The sequence below is a fragment of the Neodiprion fabricii genome, chromosome 4, assembly GCF_021155785.1.
Source record: "Neodiprion fabricii isolate iyNeoFabr1 chromosome 4, iyNeoFabr1.1, whole genome shotgun sequence".
In the NCBI taxonomy this organism is placed as follows: Eukaryota; Metazoa; Arthropoda; class Insecta; order Hymenoptera; family Diprionidae; genus Neodiprion; species Neodiprion fabricii.
Genome location: NC_060242.1, coordinates 9139851 through 9164886, shown reverse-complemented (window position 1 = coordinate 9164886; position 25036 = coordinate 9139851). Strand labels below are relative to the sequence as shown.

The 25036-nt window shown below is 39.1% G+C and overlaps 1 protein-coding gene across 2 annotated transcripts in view; it reads left to right on the top strand.

Annotated features, from left to right (window-relative positions):
* LOC124179538 (DNA-dependent protein kinase catalytic subunit-like) overlaps nucleotides 1-25036 on the top strand; it is a 97756-nt gene that overhangs the window by 58280 nt on the left and 14440 nt on the right. For both annotated transcript variants that reach the window (XM_046564050.1, XM_046564049.1), the window contains exons 9-12: nucleotides 15064-15317; nucleotides 21580-23888; nucleotides 24044-24409; nucleotides 24487-24642. In XM_046564050.1, coding sequence (XP_046420006.1) covers nucleotides 15064-15317; nucleotides 21580-23888; nucleotides 24044-24409; nucleotides 24487-24642 — 3085 coding nt within the window. The remainder of the gene's footprint in view (nucleotides 1-15063; nucleotides 15318-21579; nucleotides 23889-24043; nucleotides 24410-24486; nucleotides 24643-25036) is intronic.

The window sequence follows — 25036 nt, the reverse complement described above, 5'->3', positions numbered from 1 at the left end:
ACACGTTGAATAAAGTAACCCTGATTACTTTCAAGTTTTCTACTGTATTACTTTGCATGTAATCGTAATAACCGTGCATTAACTGTTGCAAAAGATGAAAACAAAAATGAACGTCTGATTTTATCCATCAAATTGTTCCCGATTTTTTCGTATATCCAAAAAGCTTGCAAAATCAAAATAAGAGTTTTAAAAATCTTGTAACACATGCGTGACTTACGTGTTTTCTATTATACCGGTAATCTAAGTAGTTATATAGGGGGGGTTCTGGCTCAAACTGATTTACCGACCTCAACAGGAGCTGCAGGACGCGTGTTACGTGGGGGTGAGGGTGTACTGAGCGGTGGTAGTTAATGATTAATTGAATAATCAAGCTCCCACGTAACGACAATGAATAATTATTAAAACTAAGAGAAGACCTACCTTTCGATAAGCCGGTAATTTGTAGGATCGTGTTGCTATAGTCCTGTACAGGTCTGTGAGGCTTGTTTAAATTGTTGAGGCAATTTTAAAATAATAAAAATAGGAAGAAGGTCGTTCAAAATAAATGTTTAATATGATTTGACTGGTAAAAGATGAAGTATATTCTGTTTCGATTTGGTTATTGAAATGTCTGGTAACAATCAATGGTAATAATGATATATGAGCCGAAAATAACAATTTATAAAGTGTTCAAGTTTATGAAAATCGTGTGTCATACTATTCTAAAGGATATTATTAGTTGGTACCAGGAACATCTACTCTGAACGATGGTTAACTAGCTGGTCGTGATTATCGCATTGTATCTCTCTTTTTAGATTATCTTAAATCAATTATATATACTATTGTTAAGTCTTATTTGTTAATTCTTGGAAACAATAAGTACGATTTAATTGGGGGTAGTGAAGCTACCCACCAATTCTAGACTTGGTTTTGAATGAAAAGTACTGAAGTAGATTTTGATTAAAAAGGTGAAACAAGAATTCGTCTAACTTCGAAGACTAACACTCGGATTGACTTAGCTTTAGGTGAATCGGTCGACGAGATTGAGAGCCGTCGAATCGTGTCGGTCTGCGTCGGTAGATTTCTGGACCAGGGGCCTCACCTCAAGTTTCAAAGAGTTGATCAATCGAACGATGCTGAACGTCGGTCACTTAGTCTTTTTAGATTTGGAATGATATCTTGTTATCGAAAGTTATAGTTGAAAGTGTCAATTTTTTTAAGATTACCTGATTCGATTGAATCAGGGCCGAACTCAATTTAATTATGGAAAATGGAATATCATAAAAATGTCTATTCGCGAAATGATGAGATTTAGTAAAGCACAGAAAAGATGAAAACGTAGAAGAAAGTGAGTCTCTTGCAGCTAACAGAATAACTGAATGCTCGAGTTTGACGAATTAGCGCGAGACTTTAGGTCGGTCACAACTAAGATTTTCCGAACGCTACTATTGCTCGAGAGGGCTAATCCGGGTTTACGTCCACGCACTTCGCGACTTGACAGACGAAAGACATGGCTGCTTGGGCCAGAGGGTATTAATAGGGAAAAATCTGCAGTTGCAGTAAGTTGCAACAGTAATTAGCCAATTAAGTGCGGGGGCGACCTCCCGGTGTCTAAATCTACACGGGCAGCGTTAGTTCGCGCCATTCGACGGTGTTCCGACGATTCTCAATCTCGTCACTTATACGTACAAGATGTTAACAGAAGGTATCTTAAGATAATTCTCACGCATTCATCCACACATCTTAACAAATAATCTATTTTAATTTGGTGGTTCCAAAGGTAGTGGTTTATCCTAATTATTGATGATAATTTTGACTTAAAAAGAGAGATATTCCCGGGCTGAGCGCTGCTGTTACTAGGTCAGTAATTTTATAGCGCGATTCCTGGTGTCAGCAAATAAGATACAATGTCAGCGGATGCCGAGGACTGTACGTGACCTTATTAGAATATGAGATTGTAATGAAATAATTAAAGAAATGAAATGAAATAGAATTTTGAAAAAGGAATTTTTGAACGTACGCCAAGGCAGTACGTCGGGGCGTAACATCCCTCCCTACTGAGAAACCATCAACGTCCCCGTTGATGAATAATTAAAGGCTAGTAGGTATACAAAAATTGAGAGTAATCAAAATGATAATGTATGTGTGTATGTGACAGTGTCACAACGATGATGATGAATTAAGGTATCATATAGCTTATAAAAACAAATTTCAGGTCGGCGGGAGATTAGCTCTCTGTGATCAGTAAACTGGTCAACCGGCCTTTACATTAAGAGCAACTATATATAAAGTTAACATAAGGAAGTAATAACAAGATCAGAGGTGGTATATTCTATAACATGGTGACAATCGTTGCTACCGCAATCCGGGATGTAAGGTCGGCAGGAGAATAACTCTCTGTGATCAGTAACCTGGTCAGCCGGCCTTTACATTAAGGACAAATATATATATAAGGTTAACGTAAGGGAATAATAACATGATTAAAGGTGGGATATTTTATAACATGGTGACAATTGTTCCTGCTGCGACCTCAGATGTGAGATCGGCGGGAGAATAACTCTCTGTGATCAGTAAAACTGGTCAACCGAGCCTCACATCTGAGAAGATCAATATCCAACACGAATATTCTCATGGGACACTATATTGGACTGGCGAGCTGTTATCGTTAGGGGATTAAAGTATCAAGATGATGGCTATTGGTGTCATGAACCATGTGAAATCGAGTTTCGTTTCATCCAATTAAATTCCACTTCCATGAACTAGCTCACATTTCAATGTGTATGACATGAAAGAACAGATACTGCTTCCCGAGAAGAAGAACTGACAATTATAATTATTATATAAATTTTGTACACAACTGTCTATTTATAACGATTGCAACTGCACCAGCGCGTGAGACTTCACCTCGTGTGGCCCTAAAATATAGTTATTATTTTGGGGCTACGGTTGGCGGGAGAGTAGCTCTCTGTGATCAGTAAAACTGGTCAGCCAACCGGAGTGTTTTTGGGTTCACGGGATTTACCTCACGCGCTGGAACAGCGGCGTCGCATGTCGTTCAAAGCTTAAACGTAGGTAGGCGTTTCTTCTGTCCCGCCGAGACGGTGTTGCTTGCGTACCCCCGGCATAAAGGTGGAGTGGCTGCTGTCGGTGTCCCATTCTTACAACCTCTCGTGCTACGGTGATGGTCTGTTGGGTTATGTTCCAACAACCTTCAATGTCGAGGTGTTGGACAACGTGGTTAGTCCTTAGCATCCCGCAAATATCCTCATCGTGGATCCCTAGGTTCTCTCTGGTCTCTAAGTTCTCGAGTAGTTCCAGTTCTCGTAGGCAGCTTCCTCCCACGGTCGGATGCATGTTATTCATCCTTAGGATCCTCAGACGTTTTAGTTGTGCGAGGGGTTCTAACGAAAATTGTCCACGTATATTTGTGCACATGCTGATATCTAGGGAACTCAGAATGGTCAATGTTTCCCCAATGTCTCTGATGAAGTCAGCATCCACCCATCCACATGCTGTCACTGATAGTTCACTTAGTGATCGGAGTGCTGATGCCAAGTGTGGTTCCGCTACTAAAAGGTCTAACTTGACGAAGTCCCCTCTTTCTTCTCGTTCCGCTAGCTCTGGGTCTTCCCGAGGCGCATCGCTGGGTCAATCGCCGTGGATCTCAAGTGACCTTAATGTATCTTGAGTATGGCTGTTTTCAACCAGCGCCGTTAGCAGTTCTGCACGCCTTAGCTGTAGGCAGTTTACAATCACCAGTGTTTCCAAATGTTCTTGTGATTGGATGTATTTTCCGATTCCTTCAGCCTTGGCCATATCGCAGTCCTTTATGTGGAGCTCCTTAATCGATGTTTTGTGTCCCAGTCCCTTTCCGGTTATCTCATTGTTTTGAAGAATCAGTTTTCGCAGGTTTAATTTTTTGAGGATTATTTTCTCTATTTCCCAGTCAATAGGTCCGATTTCCAGCTCTCTGAGGCCGAACAGATGATCACTCACAGATCTTAATGCTCCTCCCCTAATGTTAACGGTTGTTAACTTTAGAACCTCCAATCTTCGACACTCCTTCGCTGCCATAGTGATCGCGGTGGATTTTATCTCCGTGACCCCCTCTAGGTCTAAGGATGTTAGGTATTCTCCGCCCCTCTTAATAATCCATACTAGGCCATCTGAATTGAATATTTGGTGCCATCCGTCCTTCCATTCCCAGCTAGTCGGGGTTATAGTTCTGGTGTAAGTATGGGAGCTTCTGCTTCCAATTCTCCACCGTTTGCACACTCGCTCCATCCGTGCACGTTCCTTGTATGGTGAATAACGTGCAATTTCGCAGATACATTCAACTGGCAGTTGTTTTGCCTCCTTCGGCACGAATCCAGGTAGAGGGTCCTCTTCTATCCTAAGTGGCCTGCGCTTTTTGCATGATGGTAGCGTTCGCAGTTCCTCCCACGCATCCGCGAACTTGATGGTAAGTTTCCTTTTCTTCAGTTTCACCGTTCCTACTCCTTTCATGGCCTCCGCCGCCTCTTCTGATGTTCTAAAGTCTACAAATGCTGTGTTTTGATAGCCCCTTCCCTTTCGTATGACTATCGATCGTGGTTGGTACTTTTCGAATATCTTCGCCAGGTCCCGCCTTTTCGTGTAGGTAGCCAGCCCGATTATGAATAATCTTCTCGATGGGGTTTGGTCTGGTTGGCTGGTGCTGGCCATGATTCCTGTCGATAATTTTGCAAATAGCAACAACATAGTTCATAACGAAGAGGGTTGCCGTTTCCAGTGGTCGTTGTGTTTAATTATTATGTGGGATAGTGGGGGAGTATAAGTTGGGTCTAGTTGACTTGTGCTTCTCAAATCTCAAATCTCAGTTAACATGGTGTTTTCGCGAATGGGCTTTTGTGCTACGTTCCGACGGTTTTTGGAGGTTTGGTTAGTTGTCAGCCTTAAACATGATCTAGCCAGACTCAACACCTGCTTCCTATAGTAAATTCCTATGATGGTTAGTACCATTCCTGTTTGCGCTATGTATGAGCCGTAAACTAAGTTGTCATGATGGTTCGATATTTGTTCTTGTTGTTCCATCGCTTCTAGATCCCTTTCAATTTCGAATAATGGTTTTCCTTGTTCAGGTTTGCCATTGAAAATCGGTTCTTTGTCTAAGTACTTAAGTAATTTAGTGCTGCTATGTATTACAGGTGATACATTTCTTATAGACAGCGAGAGATTCGGTTGGTACAAATATTGTTGTTTTGATAAGTATGTGTCCATTCCCGGCAGTGTTATACTATCTGCTTTACCCATGCATCCTCCTCTTAACCATAGTATTCCAGTTCCTGATGTAGTAATCAATTTGTCTACAGTGCTTCTACAAATAATTTGGAGAATTTGGGGCTCTGCTAGTGAATATAGCCAGGCTCCTATTGAATCTAATCGTACCCAGAAAGGTTCGAAATTTCGGTTTGAATATATGTTACAACTACGTAATGTTTTTTCGTCAGGATTTAGAAGTAATGCGATTTCGCATCTTTCAGATGTAGTAGCTTCTATCAATGCTAGTTGGGAGGAGTGTTACGTCCGTGAGTAGAGTTACTCCTGAGCGGTAAGAGTAAACTGGTTGGCTTCGCTTTTAATTTCCAGGACAACCGGAAATCAGGATGAGGATCGAATAACGTAGGATTTGTTTTGAGATGTTACTCATATATTTATTTCGAGGAAGCTCAGATGGCGGTGAAAACGAAGTGTAGGAAGCTATGTAAAAGTCTAGATGTGACGTTGTTGAGAGTTAGAATAGGAGTGTCCCTCGAGACGTGAAACGTACGGGTGCAGAAAAGGTGTGACAGTGCTAGGATTAGGGAATGGAATTTGATGAGTAAGCGTGATAGTGAATAGCGTAAGACTACGTAGAGATAAGAAGACAGGACAGAGACCATGAGATTAATGTAAGAACTGTGGGAGAGTTAGCGAGTAGGAAAAATAGAGAGAAGCGGTATGCTGGACGTAACAGGAGCATAAATAGCAATAAGGTGTTTTACTGCATTCGCGTATGTACGTCTCTTCTGTAAGGAAGTACGTCCCGTGGTTATAGCTTAATCCAATATATTTAGCGCGTGGTGTTATTTGGGCTGACATACTTGTATTTTCAAATATCTGTGGCGCGGGCCATGGTAGCATTTGATAGAGGTGGTAAGGTTCTTTGTTTCCCAGGGGTATTCTTACTACAATTATTGTCCTTCCTTGATGGTAATCAATCTCCGTGATTGCTATTCTACTCAACTCTCGAGGCGATAGTTGATGGTGTGGTATCGGGAGTTCGTATTTTCCATCTACAGTTGCTATTTCTATAGATATACTTTTCAGCTGTTCTGAATTAAGCATGGACTTATGTAATTTTCCCTCTTTCGCCATTTCAATCGCGGTTATTGCTAATTCTACATTTTTGATGCAGCTGGTAAGGGAAGCGTCCACCCGTAATACATATTCCCATAATTCTAAAGTGTTTGTTGTATTGTCTACAATTTTTCCTAGATTTTTTCACTGATGTAATCATTTCGTTTATTTTACCGGTATTTGAATTTATCCTATCTAGGTGTCTTTCTGAGTCGGCGTAGAGTTCATGTAATTGGCTAGCTACAATATGCGTCTGGTTCTTCAAGAGTCCGGTCAGTTTATTCTGGTTACGATGTAATTTATTGATTTCTGAATTAAAGTATTCTAGATCTTTTGTAGTTAGTGTCCCGAATAAATAACGACTGGCGGACCCAATTATTCCCAATGGCGGCGTTTCCCGTCGCTTTATAGAGCGAGGTAGCTGGTTCGAATCTATCGTTGTGATTTCCTCCGTCAGTTCGCCTAAACTGTCCCGTAATGCCCATAACTCATCGTATTTTCTCCCTATTAAAGATTGGTCCACAATGTTGTTGTATTCTTTCATGATTGCTGATGAATTCGTCCTAATCCCCGGATAATATAGCATGCCCAAATTAGGTACTTTTCCTATCAAATCCCTGAGATAGTCCACGTCAATGGAAAGTAGTAGTCTCCATTCTGCTTCTTTCAGTCGGATGTTATGTAGCTTTTCGTAATATATCCCGGGATTGTTGGTAAGTGACGCAACCGTGTAGTCCTGCGAGTTCGTTTCCCTCAATGTCCAGAATCCGATAATTAACACGATAATTTTCCACAACGTCTCCATGATATTCTCCCTCAAAAATCAACGTTTATTACTCCCCTTTACATTTGTAATCTTGTTGATCAGTCCACGTCCCGTTCTGTCAGTAAGCCAATTCGAGTTTGTCCACATGTTTAACGAATCTCTCACCGTTACTACCTTCTAATACTACATTATTTTTTTCCAAGACTTTAACAATTCTATATGGACCCTGGTATCGCTTTCTAAATTTTCCCTTTCTAGCTTCTATTTGTACGCGTACCATGTCTCCTGCCTTACCTTTGAACGGATGTACTGTCCGATCGTAGTACATTTTCGACCTCTCCTTCGCCTGCACTAAGTTGGTCGCAGCCAAGGCCTGCATTTCGTTTAATCTGATCATTAGGTCTTCAAGATACGAGTTGTACGTTAAACGGTTTTCATCAGTATCAAATGAAGTTGGACAGCGCGCTATTCTTCCGAAAACTAGCTCATACGGTGTGAAGTTTGTGGCTTCATGAACTGCCGTATTGTATGAAAACATAGCAAATTGAACTAGTTCATCCCAATTGTCAAACTCATCAATATAATGTTTAATGTACTCTGTTAAAACAATATGACTACGTTCTAATGCGCCATTTGATTGTGGTAGATAACTGGAAGTGGTAATATGTTTAATTTTGAAAAGTTCAGCTAATTCTTGTAATAGTTTATTTACGAAACTTGTTCCTCGATCTGTTAGAATGGTTTTAGGCGATCCAAATTGCAAAATCAGATGTTTTACCATTGCGTGAGCCACAGTCTCAGCTCTTATATCGGGAATAGGCACAGCGATACAAAATTTTGTCAAATTATCCTGCATAGTTAAGATATGCTTATTGCCACTAGGGGTCTGCGGAAGTGGACCTACTGTGTCTAGCGAAATTTTTTCAAACGGCTCAGAAGGAGTGTCCGTTATTAGCATTGGCTCTCTAGTCTTTACGCGAACTAGCTTTTGTTCTTGACAGCTTTCGCATCTCCGAATGAAATTACTGATATCCTCTCTCATTCGTGGCCAATAAAATCTTTCGCGGATTCTTCGATATGTTTTGGTCACGCCTTTGTGTCCTCCCATTAGTCCACTATGCATTTCCGAAATTATGCCCAGTCGTATTTCTGATGGTGGTATCTCAGTTATACCTGAACAGATTGTAATGTCTATGTCTTCGTCTTCAAAAATATCTATTAATAAATTTGATATGTCTGTTGATAGTTCGTCAGTCATATCCCCTAATTTTGAAATTCTAAATGATTTTATTTTCAAATCTAATAAAGTCGTTTTCAAATTTTCCAAAGCTACCTTGACGTTATCTAATTCAATTTTGTCAAGATGTTTTCTTTTAACTACGAGGCTAAATATGCTATATTTTCCCGTTTTTGTAATAATGACTTGGCCTAATTTGGTTTTGCATCACGATGATCGTCTGCATTTATTAATTCCAAATCGTTTAATAGTCTGCTGACTGGTGTAGAAAATTCTGAATCTACTGATATGAAATGTACGTAATTGTCTTTTCTGTATGTCAAATTTTCACGACTGAATGAGATTCTATTCCCTGTATGGTAACCTATTTTTGGAAATTTTAATGGCGATACTGTTTCTAAATCTGGTGGTATACTTTCCGTGATTTCAATTCGCGTTGGTAAATTTCGGAATTCTAGTTGCGGCTGTAAACGCCTTGGCGTTTTGCTGACTTTGCTTTTCACTGAAATGTCCCCCGTCTCATTTAACTCAGGTATCATATTCAAAGGATACGGGGTTGAGAGTGCTATTGGCCTGGGTGCGACTATAGGTGTTGGTAATGCCGATTTCTGTAAAGGTCGACTAACTACTGATTCATTCAAATTAGTTTGATTGGTGTTAGTCTGTCCAGCCTCGCTATTGTCTCCTTGATTTCTCCTAACTTTTTCTAAAAATCTTTCAATTTTGTTATTTAGTTCGTCGTCATCCGTCTCGTCTTTTTCGTCGAGTACCTCACGTATGGTTTCGTCTAATTCTTCACCCTCTGATATATGGCCTGGTAACTCTATTTCATCTGCATCCGAGTTACTGGAGTTGTCTAGAAGACTCCTCTCGTGCAAGGTCTTGTCAAAGAGTTCAAATGAATCTTGCAACTCCTTCGGATTCAGATTACTTCTTTCGCGCAAAGATTTATTAAAGAGGTCAAATGATTTCCTCAATTCTTTAGGATCTATAGATAATTTAGCTTTACGACTCGCTTCTGTTTGCAAAAATACATCATCATCCGAATCGCTATCTCTATCACGCGGTGATTTTAATTTTACTGTTATATTGTTACGTCCGTGGGTAGAGTTTACTCCTGAGCGGAAGGAGTAACCTGGTTGGCTTCGCTTTTACGTTTCAAGTCAACCGGAAATCAGGATGGGATTGAATAAACTGGAGTATATTGATATGTCGATTATAAGTTTATTCCGTAAAACATGAGATAGCAGTAGGAATGAGTTGTGTGTTGCGAAAAGATATATATGAAGGCAAGATGTGGAATTGTCGAGTGTCAGAATAGGAGTGTACCTCGAGACGTGAAACGGACCGGTGCAGAAAAGGTGTGACATGCTAGGAGTAGGGAATGGAATTTGAAGAGTAAGCATGATAGTGAATAGCGTGAGACTACGTAGAGATAAGAGGACAGGACAGAACTGTGGGAGAGTTAGCGAGTAGGAAAAATAGAAAGAAGTGGTATGTTGGACGTAACACCCCCCCCCCCCCCGTCAGAGGGAGCATAGCGGTAGGTATGGTCCCGAATATGGGAAGCAAGAAGGTGGAAATGTGAAACATGATTTTAAAGTATGTGCTTAAAATTAGTTTTACAATTATTCTTATTATAGGTAGTGTATGGTTTAAATTCTGGATTACGTATGAGCGTAAGGCATATAGTTATAATACTATGGTTACATAATGTTGTTTAAAGCTAGGCGCCTAGGGTTAATGCGCATGGAAGCGGGTTAGTACACTTAAGCCTAAACAACAATGATTTTTTTTTTTTTTTTTTTGATATGTCGAGATACAGAGTTTGACCTATTTGTACAATGATATCGGTTATGAGTGTAGATATATTTTGGGCTAATTTTAAACTAAGGGTATAAGATCGTCACTACAATTATTTTAGTGCAGTAGTGTACACAACTATTTATTTTATTTATGTCTGTTTGACAGCGCAACAGCAGATCTTGATAGCAATATAGTAATTGCCTATTTGTAATAAGGTTTTCGTAAGGTGGGTGGGTTTAAAGGAAGCGGAGGTGGTGTGTGAGGAACTGCATGATGGGTTTCTACTTCGTTGGGAATGGGTAGGACAGAAGAAGTAGGTGGGTGAATAATATTCAGCTCGATTGGATTGTCATACCCTGATTGTTTGGCTCTTAATGTCTGGTTCGTCTTTTTTGTTTTGCAATGTGTGCACAGAGTAATGACCTTGCCGAGGCATGAGTGACGGTAGAATAAGTATAGGGTTGCGAGAGATAGCAAACTAACACCGCTGTAAGTAAGAGTGTCTTTGATGTGCAACATATAGCGCTGTGTGCGGTGGTGTGTGCTGATATCAGTAGCTTGTTTTGCGATATCCTGCAGCGACAGTCCGGTATTGGCCAAGGCATGTACATCTATGTGCGAGGTTTTGTGGAGTGGGGGGATTGCAATTAAGGATAAGTCGGTGGAAATATTAAAATCAAGACTGAGGGATACTTGACTTAGATCCAAGGTAACTTTGGGGACGTAGGAGAGGGTCTCGGTAGATTGTGAGCGTTTCGAAGTTTTGAGAGTGACCTCAGAAGTACTAGCCGTACATAGGTCGTCTAGGGTGATAATGCCTGTACCGGAAAGTGTGACACGAGAGGTCTGGTCATTTGGGCAGAGAGTATGAAGAGTCTCAGGAGTGGAAGCTGAGAAAATCCAAGAATTAGATGTTGATAATTCCGTCCAGTAGGTTCCATCGAATGCGGTCAATCTGATATCACATTGTTTTGAAATTTTTCTGGACGGGTTCAGAAAAAGGTCTACCTCGCAGAGTTTGTGAGTCGACGGTCGGAAAAGCGGTTGTGTCAACTTACATATGAATTTTCCTAAGGATAAAATGCATTTACTAAATTTGGATTCCGAGATTTGAAAGTACGACGCTCGGTTAAGTGCTATAGCTATGTAGTCGCTGCCAGGTTGAATGTAAGCGAATTTGTTATTTGCAGAGTCGTATGTCTGTCTAACGGGGACGGGAAGCAGTCGGTACAGGTCAAAAGCCTCGGAGTTGAGCAACGGAATAGATATCACATAAAGCAGTCTGGGTTCGTAATACGCTATGTCGATTTTAGAGATTCGAATCAGTTCTTCAGCGTAATTTGGATCCATTGGAATAGGAAAATCTATTTGTGGTCTGAGTGACTGGATATGTTTAAGACTGGAAATAATTTGTTGTGGTGATAGAATTTTAGGGTGGACGATACCTTTTTGAGCGAAGAGGATAGCGTTTACTAAGCTGGACAGGTCAAGTTCATATTCGTTCAAGTGTCGGTCCAGGTCAATTAGTCGGTTAAGTAAAGTCGTTCTGAAGGTATTGTTGGCGATTAAGGCTTTTGAAATACAGTGAAACCCCACTTATATGTATTTCAAGGGGTACGCTAAAAATTACGTATAAGTGAGAATATCGTACAAGTGAAATTTCGAATTTTGGAATATACATATAACCCAATTTTGTATGTTCCGAAGGAAATCAAGGTACATTTCGAGGTTAGAATCATACACCCACACACATTATTGAATGAACGAAACTCGCCGCAATTAATCAGTAATATGTATTTGTATTGTACATATTGCACATTTCTTACATTTGTACTATGTATCATATATATTATTTAGTCTTAAGTACGGATTAAAAACAATCACAGTAAAATAGGAACAAAAGTCAGATAAGGAAAGCTGATTCAGTTATTTAGGTTTGAAGAAGCTGTCGATGGTGGCTTGTTTCTTTTCTGCCAACGAGCACTCGTACATGAAACGTTCGTAGTCACTGACGAGTTGCATGCCTTTACCATCGATAACCTTGGACATTATATATCGCTTTGTAATTTCCAGTGCCGACAAAGCTTCACAAAATTTCACCGGGACTTCTTTGACAGTTTCGTCTATTTCGTCCGAATCCCCGTCTGAGTCTTGTGCAAGAATTTCAGTTACAATGTCATCGTCATCCTGTACCGCGCATGTACTCAAGTCTTCATCGGAATGAACGAAATCCTCGAACTGAAGCCCAGCACACACTTGTGCCCATTCTCCGGGCTCTTCGAAACCCTCAAGCTCATTCTCTTCGTTAGAAGAGGCATCGAGATCATTCGCCTTTACGACTCCTGCATTTTGAAAGCACTTGGCAATGGTGTCAGACTGTACTTGGTTCCATGCAATACCGGTCAGTTGCATTGCCTATAGACAAGAAACAAATTCCAAGATTTAAACACTGCCTAAACATCACGTGTCGGAAACATTCTTATTTGAATGCATAATACCGATTTTATAGGCCTATGTGCTTATGTTGAAAATTTCCAAACATCACGAACTCACCTGCAGAACATGCAAGTTCGGCATTGTTTCTCCCGCGTCGAGTGCCGCGACTGCCCGCTGTACCAGCATCTTGCGGTATTTGGCCTTCAAAGCAGCGATGATTCCTAAATCCAGGGGCTGCAGATGGCTTGTACAGTTGGCCGGAAAAGAAGCCAGTTCAATGTTGCTAAAACGGAGTGCCGGGGGGTGAGCGGCACAGTTGTCAAGCAACAACAAGACTTTCCTCTTCTCACGACGCATTCTGTTATTCAGCTTATCTAACTGCGACTCAAATAATGCTCCAGTCATCCATGCTTTTTTGTTTACTGCGTACTCTGTAGGAAAGCTTTTTACGCCTTTAAAACAACGCGGCTTCTGTGATTTCCCGATGACCAAGGGACGAAGTTTATCGGAGTCATCTGCATTCGCTGTTAGAAGCACCGTCAGTCTCTGTTTACTCTGTTTCCCTCCGTGACAGGGGTCTCCTTTTTCAGCCGATGTTTTAGATGGTAGGAGATTGAAAAACAGACCTGTCTCATCGGTGTTGTAAATATCTCGGAGATCGTAGTTCTTTATGATTCGAGGCAAATCGATGTTCTTCCACTGCTCTACAGTAGCCTCGTCGACACTGTTAGCTTCCCCGCAAACACTTCTGCCGGTTATGCCGCAACGTTTTTTAAATTTGAACACCCAGCCAGCCGATGCTTTGAAGTCAGCAGTTACATTTAATTTTTTTGCAAAAATTAAAGCTTGCTCTTGCAGCATTGGACCACTAACGGGTATGTTCGCGGCCCGTTTTTGTTGGAACCATGTGAGCAATGCTTTGTCCAAGTCTGAAAATCGGCCCTCTTGAGTTCGTGTTCTTTTCTCGCCTAAAGGTCCTGCCTTAGACGTACTTGACCTAATGTCTGCCGAATTGGCGATAATTGTCATCAGTGTTGAATATGGAATACCGAGCCGCTTTGCAACACTGATCTTCGGTTCTTGTGGGTTATCATGTACTTCCTCTAAAATTTCCAGCTTCTTCTGCAGCGATATTGCTTTTCTTTTCCTCCCCCCTGCTGGATTTGCCATGACGTACCACGATATTGGGTGACACTACACACCAGAACACGCCAGAACTTGTTCGAGACAACTTATACGCGAATACGCATAAATTGTAAGCCGCGGCATCTAGCGGTTGCGAAGCGAAACATTAGGCTCAGCCATCTAGCGGTAGGATAATGAAATACAGTAACGCGAGTATCCATCAGAAAATCAGCTGTCATAATGACGTATAAGTGAATAGAAAATACCGTTCGGGAACCGAATAAATATTCGTATAAGTGTGAAAAACGTATAAACGAGAAACGTAGAAATGAAATCTTTCTACATGTTTTATATGCGGAAACCGCCGGGGCCAAATGAATGTTACGTATAAACGAGAAAAACGTACAAGTGCGAATCGTATAAACGAGGTTTCACTGTATATGTAGATTATATTTATTATATGATTACGTAAGTATTTCAATTCATTGATCAATGCGATTTGATCCCGAACTTTTGGTAAAAAAACAACCCAAAATCTATACATGTTTTATTAAAATTATGGTGTGCACCAAAAGCCGTGAAATGGGCCTTTTTTCCCTTGTGTGTTTGCATTATTCATCTTAGGCTTGCTTCGCTCGTGGTGCGAGTCTGCGACTGTACTGCAAATTTCACATGCGGGCAAAAATGACCTATTTTTTGCCCTCGCTACACAATATGCTATTCCAATGTCACGGCCATTTTGTTTTCGATTCAAACATTTGTTCCCGATAAGCTGAGATTATTCACGTGAAATGTATGATTTTTACAGTGGAACTCTGATGCGAATTATTATAAATGCATAAAATGCTACCAGCTTTATTGTTAATTATGAGTTTTTTTATTGGTGCAGTGATTCCCGTACGCAATTATAATGTGTCTACTTTTGCAAGTTTCAACTGCGCAACTCAAGAATCATTTTTCACATTGTCTCTTCCATTGCTTCAAGTATTTGAGCATTCCACGAGGTATCAATCAAGATTGGAAGTTGAAATTTTACATCGAATCCAGAATTGTTTTGCATGTTAATATTGGTCAAAAATTGTATGCTGATTTTTCTACAATTTCCTAAACTTGCATAGCAAAGTCAAACAAACATTTTTGAGCCTCTGTCAACAATGTAGTTCTTATTACAATTAAAGATATGTAATTTGAAGAAATGATTGAACCCCAAAAAATTGATATCTAATTGGAATTTGTCTGTGAAATTAGAATTTCACAGAAGACGTTTAGACAAAAAACTAAGAATTGCTAAAAATATAAATAAAAAGAAACATTACTAATAGTGCCTTATTTACAGATACGACAACTCAACAGGTTCGTTGGAAAATATCGCATATTATCAGGTTGCGCTCTCAGAGATACTGCTACAAATGTCTGACGTTTCACTTGATCAAATGGCTGCGTTATCATTTGTATCTTTGGTATTCGTGAAATATTTCCCCGACCTACCTAGTACCAAACATTTGCTAGCAGTGGATTCATTAATGAAAACAATTCATAATATCAGAAAAGTATGTAGACGCTCACACGACGAATTCATTCGGCAATTAGGTAAGTAAATTTTGTACCCAACTTACAAAACAGAGAATCGATAAATTCGTGAATTCTCAGTAAGTTGTCACCGTCAAAAAATTGTGGGATATTGAAAGCAATATCGATCTTTGTTTCTAAGGCGGTATCTCAAACAAAAAAAATATTCGGTGTTTTTGAAAATCTGATTACATGATCGCAAAAAATGTGGCAACTCTCAGAATAAGTATTCTTTTACTAAAACTGAAAACGGTTGGAAAGTGTTATGGTCTCGCTCTGGTGAAAATTCACTCCGGTAGTCTGTTGGATTTTCCTGTAACTTGTACAGTTTTTTAGAGAATCACACATTCTGTTTTCGTAAAATGTTTGCTTTTTACTTTGTGATTCCTTCTACAAATTTGAACGCTGCTGAGAAATATTCAAGATTCCAATTGTCGTTGAAATCCGGATTGTCTGTCTGATCGTTGAGGTGTTTTTCGTAGTGTTTTATTCAAAAGCCTGATATTTTGGGTTCCATATCGAGTTTACTTTCCAATTTCTGGTGGTGATGATGTTTTTAGTTACGATTTTGAATGCCATCTGCATGATTTTTTATCAACTTTAAATACTTTTCGGACTTCATATTTTCTAGCACACTTGACAACGCTGCAGTAGCAAGGTTCACTTCATTGATTGATTGATTAATGTAGTATATTAGCTTCAGTAGCTACATTTTAGGTTAGAACTCTGAAGTATAATGGACGATTATGCCGAGAGTCTTGTTCGAAAGATCACTAGGTAGTACCGCTAGAGTACGCAGATGCCGTCACAAGCTTCAGCGTCTAAAACTTTTCCAATCAGCTAGCCGGCTCATGCTCCCGCTCGCGCTCGTCATGAGTTCAGAGTTTTGTTGCCTGCATGCCTTGTTGTTGCTAAAATTTATCTTGGGTGGGAGAAAAAACTGATATGAGGTTTTTCGATATATGCATATACTTTTCATATGCGTTTAAGGGTGGGAGTGATCTTTCGAACGAGACTCTCGGCATAATCGTGATCTAGCTTCGCCCGCCTTTGGCGGGCTCGCTTGATCCGTCCATTATGCCTCGTGTCTCGTTCTCCGATCACTAGGTAGATGTTTAGAGCTGGTTCCTACATTTAAAAGATCTTTTTTTTTTTTTTTATGGAACCTGAATACATTCTTCTGAACAATATGAACTTTTCATACAAAATTACAAAATACAAACTAACAATTTGTTATTGATTCTCTCCTTAACACTACTGCCTCTGCAAATTCGCTCCTATCTGGGACAATAGGTCTGTTATAAAAACGGTTAAAGACATTAGACCTATTAGACCATCCGGCTAAACTCTTAATTACACTTAAATCTATTCCTTTTTTCAAAGCTGCTGACGTAGCAGCATGACGTAATCTATGCGGAGCAAACTCCTTGCCTATTCCGCATTTAACTAAAAATGCTCTTATCCATCTACTTATGGTATCTTTGGATGCCTCCCTGTGAGGATTTCTTGCCGTAATGATTAACTTATCGCTCTCTTTACGCAAATCTTTTGTTACCTCTAAATATCTATTTAGAGTCTGAACAATACATAACTCGGGTTTCTCTGTAAACTCCGGTAAAAGCAGTAATGGTTGAAACATTCCTGATTTGGAGTTTTTTACTCTCTGAGGAATCTCTATTTCATATCCTCTAGCTTTTCTGATTATATTTTTTATTGAGATCAAGGAGATTGTTTGTTTTCTGTGTGCAGTGATTAATGCTAATAAGACTACTAATTTATCAGTCAACTCTGGTAGACTCAATCTCTCCAGAGGATATAGTTTCTCTAACTCTGATAATACAGGATCTAGATCATATATTCTATCATATTTTGGCTTTGCTGGTCTATTGTTATAAATACCCTTAAGTAACCTACTTATCGTAGGGTCTTTACCTATTCTATCACCTAAAATTAAAGATAAAGCAGCTCTACAAGTATTAATTGTAACTCTCTTATAGTACAAGTTCCCCTACCTCTTAATTCCTTCATTAAATTGACAATTTGTTGTCTTTTTGACTCTGGTAGTTCAATTGTCGTATTTATTGAATCTAAAATCAAGCCTAAAAACTGACACCTATTCTGTGGAATTAAACTACTTTTCTGCCTATTAATGATAAAACCCAAGGACTCTAACGTCTGTATAGTTAAATTTAGGTTTCGTAAAAAATCATTATATGTATCTCCAAAACATAACCAATCGTCTAAATACACTACCGATAGCAAATTCTTGCTCCTCAGAAAATTTACTACTGGTTTCATAATTTTCGTTTATAACCAGGGGGCTACATTCAGTCCGAATGGGATACAATTCCATTCGTACCTCACATTATTCCATTCAAAACATACATATTTTTGACTTGCTTTATGCAACGGAATTAATAAGTAAGCATCTTTTAGATCTATCGAACCCATAAAACATCCCTCTGAAACTAATTTCGAAGCTGTCCTAAAATCCTCCATTTTAAAATGATTTTTAGGAATGAACCTATTTAATTTCTTCAAATTTAATACAAATCGCATCTTCTTATTTGCTTTCGGCACTAAAAAATAATATGAAACAAATTGTTTACTTGATTTCGAAACTTTCTTAATCGCGCCCAAATTTAATAAATTTGCTATAGCTTCTCCCAAAAGGGGTTCGTCTTTTTTGTTTAAACAATTACATCTCGGAGCTTTCTTTTGAAATGGTTTAGAACTAAACTCTATTCTATACCCTCTTAGGCATTGCAAAATAAACGAATCACTCGTTATATCGGACCAGGCATTTAAAAACTGTTTCAAACGTCCTGCTATACGACCTACCGCTTCTACTTCTTGAAGTTCGCGCTGGTCGGGTTCTGTTGCGTCTGGTTGTTCTGTTGACGGTTCGGCTGGCGGGCGAATCCTTGCGATCCGTACTGGCCGGAGTTTCTCTGGAAGCGCCTGAAACTCGCCTTGCCTCGGCGTCGTGCAGACGGGCCTCGCCAGTTTAAAGATGACGACGCTTGGAATGTCGGCTTTTTCTCTGCCGTTGTTTGCTTTAATGACAAGCCCAACTTTTCTACCGCCTTGGCAGTCTTAATCTTCTGTGATAAATCGGGACCGAATAAAAATTCTCCATGCTGTGTGTTATCTAAGATCTTTCGAGGTTTCTTGTCGACGCATGGATAGAGAAAGGCTTTTCTTGCCTTTATTAATTGATTGTGCAACTCGCACATTAATTTTCCTGACTCAATTAGTCTCGTCAACAATTCCTTGGTATCGATTTCTTGTGTTGAGCCATTGAATATCATGGAGATTCCAGATCCCAAAGCTGATATTCTAGAGCCACACAGGTCCAAATCAGCTGCAAAAAATTTATTTCTATTTAGGCTGGCTTCCTTAATACTCGCTTCAATCTCAACATTGAGCTTAGGCGTCTGGAAGGGGCAATTTCCCGTTCTCGGGTATCTGTCCAGCAGTGCCATCTTTTTCTCTTTCTTTAATCCTTCCGACAAAATTTTCTGCCAAGTACTGGCTAACTTAGGATGCAAACTAAATTTCTTGCCTTTGTCCGACTCCTCGTCGTCACTCAAGAGCTGCAGCGTCTTGCTGTCTAATTCCGCGAATTCTTCAGTCGGCGGTTCGTCTGTGCCCGCTTGATTAGTCGAGTCATTGTTCTCTTTGTCCTCCTCTAGATCGTCCGACGCTTCTCTGTCGTCTTCTTGCGAATCTAGAAGGGCAAGATTTCTAGGTTATACATTTTCGACACCGAGGTCTCTGCATAAACCTAGTAGAAATGTCCGACATGTCTCACTTTCTGTGTGAGCTCATCGGCAAAAACGTACGACATGTCTCACCTCTCGTGTGAGCTCGTCGTCCATATGTGCGATCTGTTTTACCTCTCGTGTAAACTCATCGCTTTTCCGAGCAACCATGCCTCTAAACAAAGGTGCCTCTGACCACTTGACCTATCTGCTGAATCTGTCTCAACGTCCTCCTTTCTCGGCGGCGGAGACGGCGGTGTAGCCTCGAGTAATTCGTTGATTAAATCCGCATTTTTATTCACCCTGTCGTCGGGCTGTAGCCCATCTTCCTTTAACTTTTTAGCAATATGCTCTTGGACCTCCTTCAACTGAGCGTTCAACTTCTTCAACGAAGGTGACCGATTCCTCTTTCTTCCCATTGTTAACCTCAAAATACCTCCCACGTGCTGAGCTGTGGCCTCTCGCTTCGCGCACAAAAAACGTTATGACGAGCGCGAGCGGGAGTATGAGCCGGCTAGCTGATTGGAAAAGTTTTAGACGCTGAAGCTTGTGGCGGCATCTGCGTACTCTAGCGGTACTACCTAGTGATCGGAGAGCGAGACACGAGGCATAATTGGTTCTGTTCACATCGTTCTGTGATTTGTGTGTTGTGTAGTCAGTTCGCACTGAAACTTACAAAATTGAGTTGTGTTGAATGTTTCGTTACCAGAATCCGCAGGTCTCATCCTTTCTGCACGCCGTAACATAAAACTGCCCTTTTTTCTACCCGTTTCCTGGACTAGTGGTGTACCTAGACTTCACGTGCTCCAATGCGTAATAATTGAAGGACCCCCCGTCGCCGTTGCCTATGAAAACAAACGTCGACCGTTGTAGACCGAGTAGACATCTAAAAACTGCGTTTAAACGACTCTTACTTCATGTAGATGATTAAATTGTAGAATCGCAGGAATTGTATGCCAAACGCCTACATTTATTTCGAATGGAAATGAATTTTCACAATAATACGGAACTTCTCATTAATCGCCATACAATAAAACGATGTCTTAAACTGAGATATTGACTGAACAAAATATTGATGAATTTCGGTTTATTCCAATATAAGATATTGCTAAATTCATATTCAAAGTAAAACAGCTTATAGCTCGAGTCGCATGGGCTCAATTCACGATACTCTTTTTTCTTGCGGAGTCGCTTTTTATTGAGAGCCCACGTCGAAAAATAGTTTTAAAAAAAAATGTCTGGTGCCTAACTGTTGCATGACACAACTATGCCACCGTGAACTGTGACTCTTAAGTGCTACCATAGGCTGTAGTACGGTAAGAGTACTGTTGGCGGTTATAACTTATGTTCATTGAAGATAATATGATAGATAGATACAATTTTGAAATTTTCTCATTTGAAGCAGGACGGAATAATATCAGTTTCTTAGTGGTGAATGTTCGCCAATGCAGAAATCTTATCGGCGTCTTTCTTTCAAATTCTGTTTTGTTTTTATGAATAAATACACATTACTTTTGACTTTTTCATAACTGTCCAGATGCTGGCTCAGGGAAAAAACAATTGATGATATTACTTAACGTGAAAAGACGAATCCACGTGTGATTATGTGATGCCGTTTTTGACGAATAAAACGCAAGTATGAGGAATCTTCCAAGATTTCATTTCCAACTCGGTAGCGCTATCGTTTACAGCTGCTCAGAAACTACGCTATTCATTGATGCTGGCAGACCTACTGATGGTTTTACATACATGATAAATCACAGTTTGACGCTGCTTTAATTTACAATACCACGCAGGCTACTGTGCAATACCTCAAAAGAGATTTAGATAAACAAGCCTATATGAAACCAGTTATTGTTGGAGATGTTGTAAGCAGAGTTTGGACAGTGCAGGAATTTAGCTTCAAACTAAATTCGAAAATGTCGGGTTGTCCTTTTGTTTTCTACATTTCATCTAGCTACGGTGATTTGTCCGGTTTGCATTAAAGTGATACCTTATAGCGTTTCCGTTTCAACGTGGGAAAATGCCGGGTGAATCAAAAATGAAACCTCCATCTACCGGACTCTCCTGATATCTCTAAGTAAATTATAATATCAAGGTCTCTACGGCTAACTGCTTCTATTTCGTACTACGTAGTAGCAAGATGAAAATGATGTGATGATACCTTTTTCTGAATTGGTGCCGTGACGTTATAGATTAGTTGTTTTCTTCCATTATTTGGTTTTGATTATGATTCAATGTTGAGTTATTTGCGTATTACTATATGAAGATGATAGAGTTGCAATACACAGATCTTTGTATCGATATTTTGTAGAATTATACGGGAAAATTAACTGAGAATGTTTTCACCAGAGCGATTTCCCAATGCATACGTACAATCGACAGCATTTCTTTTTACACAGAATAGTCTAAATATTGTCTAAAATGCACTAATATAGCATGTTTCATATTCTAAATAATTGACAGAATTACTCTTGCTAGATGACAGTAATATTATTTTTATCATGTCCGTTTTCTAGTATACGAAGGCATCATATGGAGTTGTTCACATTCATTATATGTTGATGCGGAGAGAGAACGTGAAGTAAAAAATATGAACGAGCGTCCAGTGTGCTACAAAAACTACTTACCGTTGTGGCAACAACTGATCCGCAAAAATAAAATCACAGATGATACTGAAGCTTTTATGATTTCGGAACAAATATCTAATAATATGATCAAAACTTGTGTCGAGCTCATACGGAAACTGAATTTGGATATTGAGAATATTAACACGTCATGCGAAGATGAGGTATTCGATGTACCTGTGGCTTCAAATGACACAGATTTTCGAGTGTTTATAAATCTGGTTGATTTATTTGTGGACATAATTGAAGAATTGGAACCAGTCTTAATGGAATCGCAACTGACTTGGTTTCTTTGTGAGATTATAAGAAAATCTAAGCAAAATCCATCTATATCAGGGTTTTATAAACTCACACATGGACTATTGAGATTATTTAACTTGTCGTCCGATACGCGTAAAGAGGGGTTATTGAACGAAATGCCCAAATTCATAATTCAATATTTATCTGACACTATTGAAAAATTACCTAGCTTTTCTACCGAATTACAACTTTCTTGTTTCAATATGATTTTCGAGATACCAGCTCCTATTGTCGAAACTATGCTGGACCAATTGGTTTCTGCTTTTAAATCAGCTTTTGGAATTGGACAAAGTAATTTCAAACTTGCTCAATCTGCACTTAACACATTGGAGAAGTGGACAAAAGTAGTAAGAAGAGAGAGAATGAACAATTTTTTGATTCAGATAGTTCCTAGCTTAGAATATTTCCTGCAGAGTAACGAAAGTGCTCCGGAGACATCGCAGGAAATTCGATTCACTGAAATGAAAAAAATTAAGAATGCAGTTCTGACTGATCACGAGGAAACATCACATGAATTTCAGAGAAGAATTTTGTTATTTTTTGGTTGTTTAAGTTCCGAAGTAACTTCAAATATTGGAACTCATCAATCCTTCGACAATGGAACTCTCCTTAATAATAGAAATTCACTGAAATATACTCTATTATATCAAGATATAAAACCTGAGATTTATCTTGACGCAATTTTACCGAGAACTATTCAATTGGCATTACACTCCATCGACAGGCGTACCAGAATAGTAGCATGCGAAGTGTTGCATTCTGTTACAATTATCATGCTCGGAAAAACAATGCAATTTTTATCATCCAATCCTGATCTTTTACTGCCAGTTTTCAAAAAAATATGCCCGGCTATACTAAGACTTGGATCGGACTCTGATCAAGTTATACAACAATTATTTTGTCCATTGATGATACAGCTGACTCACTGGTATAGTTCAAAAATCATGTCACGATCAGCGGAAACTGATTATTTGATTGAAATACTTTTCGACTCGTTGACTTATCAAACGAATATGGCACTGAGTGATTTCTCTGGTGTCTGTTTAGCTGAATTCGTTAAATGGTCCATCAAGCATTCCACCGATGATGAATTACAAACATCATCGACAAACATAGCAGTGGTTGTCAGTAAAATGTCGAATTTCGCGATACATCCGTCTTTAGAAAAGAGAATTGGAGCTGCTGTCGCATTTAACTATCTATGCAGAATCTTACGTGAAAGTGACGTGATAATCAACATATACTGGTTAGAGTTGTTATTTTACTTCATTAAAAGTACAGAGGGATGTAATAACGAGCAAATATTGAAGTCCCTTAAACATATTGAGAAAGTAATTGAAAATAAGCACATAATTTTGAACACTCAAAATTCCCAGCGGCGACAACCTGCAGAATTTAAAGGGACCTCACTCGAAGATGCTGCCAATTGGCTGTTGGTTCAGTGTGGATCTTTAGACCACATTTTGAGATCTAAAAGCATGGAAATTCTCCTAGTTATATCTAAATATATACCTGGATTTGTTTCCATCCAAGAGTTCGTTTCAAATTATGTGAAATGCAATGGAATGCTCGGATTAAATCAGATTATTTTGAAACATCTACGCCCAAAAATAGAAACCTTATCAGAAGAGACCATAAAACCGCTTTTGAGAACATTGTATTGTTACGTTTGGCTTCTTCACAAAAGCGTGATAGGTTTAGAATTCTTACTGACTGATATAAATGCAAACAAGGACATGATTTTCAATTGTATAATCAATTTTGTGTATTTGATAAACGTAAAACAAGAACAAAATGATGAATCAACAGAAACCGCAAATCAATTTCAAGAGCTTCAAGCATTGCAATGTGAAACCATTCTCAAGATATTCGATTTCACAACGTTACTACTCAACAAACTGGTGAGTCATCACCAAGCTATATCACAAGCTATTTTCGTAACAAACAGTACATTTGAAATAATTTATTAGTTGGGGCATCCAGGACACAGTGAATGTTTTCACTCGCAGCACTAAAAATCTGTAATTTGGAAAAAAATATATTTTTATATTTACAGGGAACCCAAGCGAATACAGGTTCATCTTTACATGTACCTACATTTTACTGGAACGAAGAATTATTTTCAGTGATATTTGCAACTATTTTCAAACCTAATACAATTGGATTTGACTTTGGAAACTTGGTCATAATGGAGGATTTGCAATTACGCATTCAACAGCTGCTGAGTGTATTGATAGTGAATTTGGACGACAAATACATTACGCAAATGAGAGCATTAATTACAATCGAGATCCACGACAAATACAGAGATTTCGCAAACATTACGGTGGCATCTAAGACTGATGCAATTATCACATCGACAAACTATTTGAAAGGATTAATTATGTTGCATACAGTAGACAAATGTGGAAAATTATACAATGTGTGTATAGCATTTCCAATTTGCAGATATAGTTAGAAATAGTTAATTATATTAAAGCTTGTTAATTTTTGTTTCAGCAACCTTTCGAAAATATCGACCCAGCCAAAAAAATGATAGAAATTTTTGATTCTCTGAAAAAAGAACGGTATGGTCAAGAGGTTGCAGTAAACGTGGAATCAGATGTAAAGGAATACTTAGAACTCTTGCTCGAATACCTGTCCCTCAGATTCGAAGTACGTAATGAATCGTATATTGGCTAAATACCTGTTCCATTCAATGGGTCCTTATTCTAATAATCAATCTAAAATATGATCTGACTCAAAATTGGATGAAATTCGATGTTAGTAATGGAACTCTAGTCTCGTAAATTTTATGTATTTAACAACTCGTCGGTTTTCAAGAATTTTCGTTCGCGGGTATTCGATAGGCAAGCTAGAATTTTTTCACACAGTAAATCCAAGGTGTTATGAATTTTCAGTTTTTTCATCAGAAAATATTAATTGACAACAGACTTATTGTTAATACAGAAAACATGTTCAGTCACGGTATTTTCCAACGGCGTGAATGTAATCTCAAAATTTATTAGTCCGATTGACTTGAATCTTGAACAAATCATTGATTAGATTT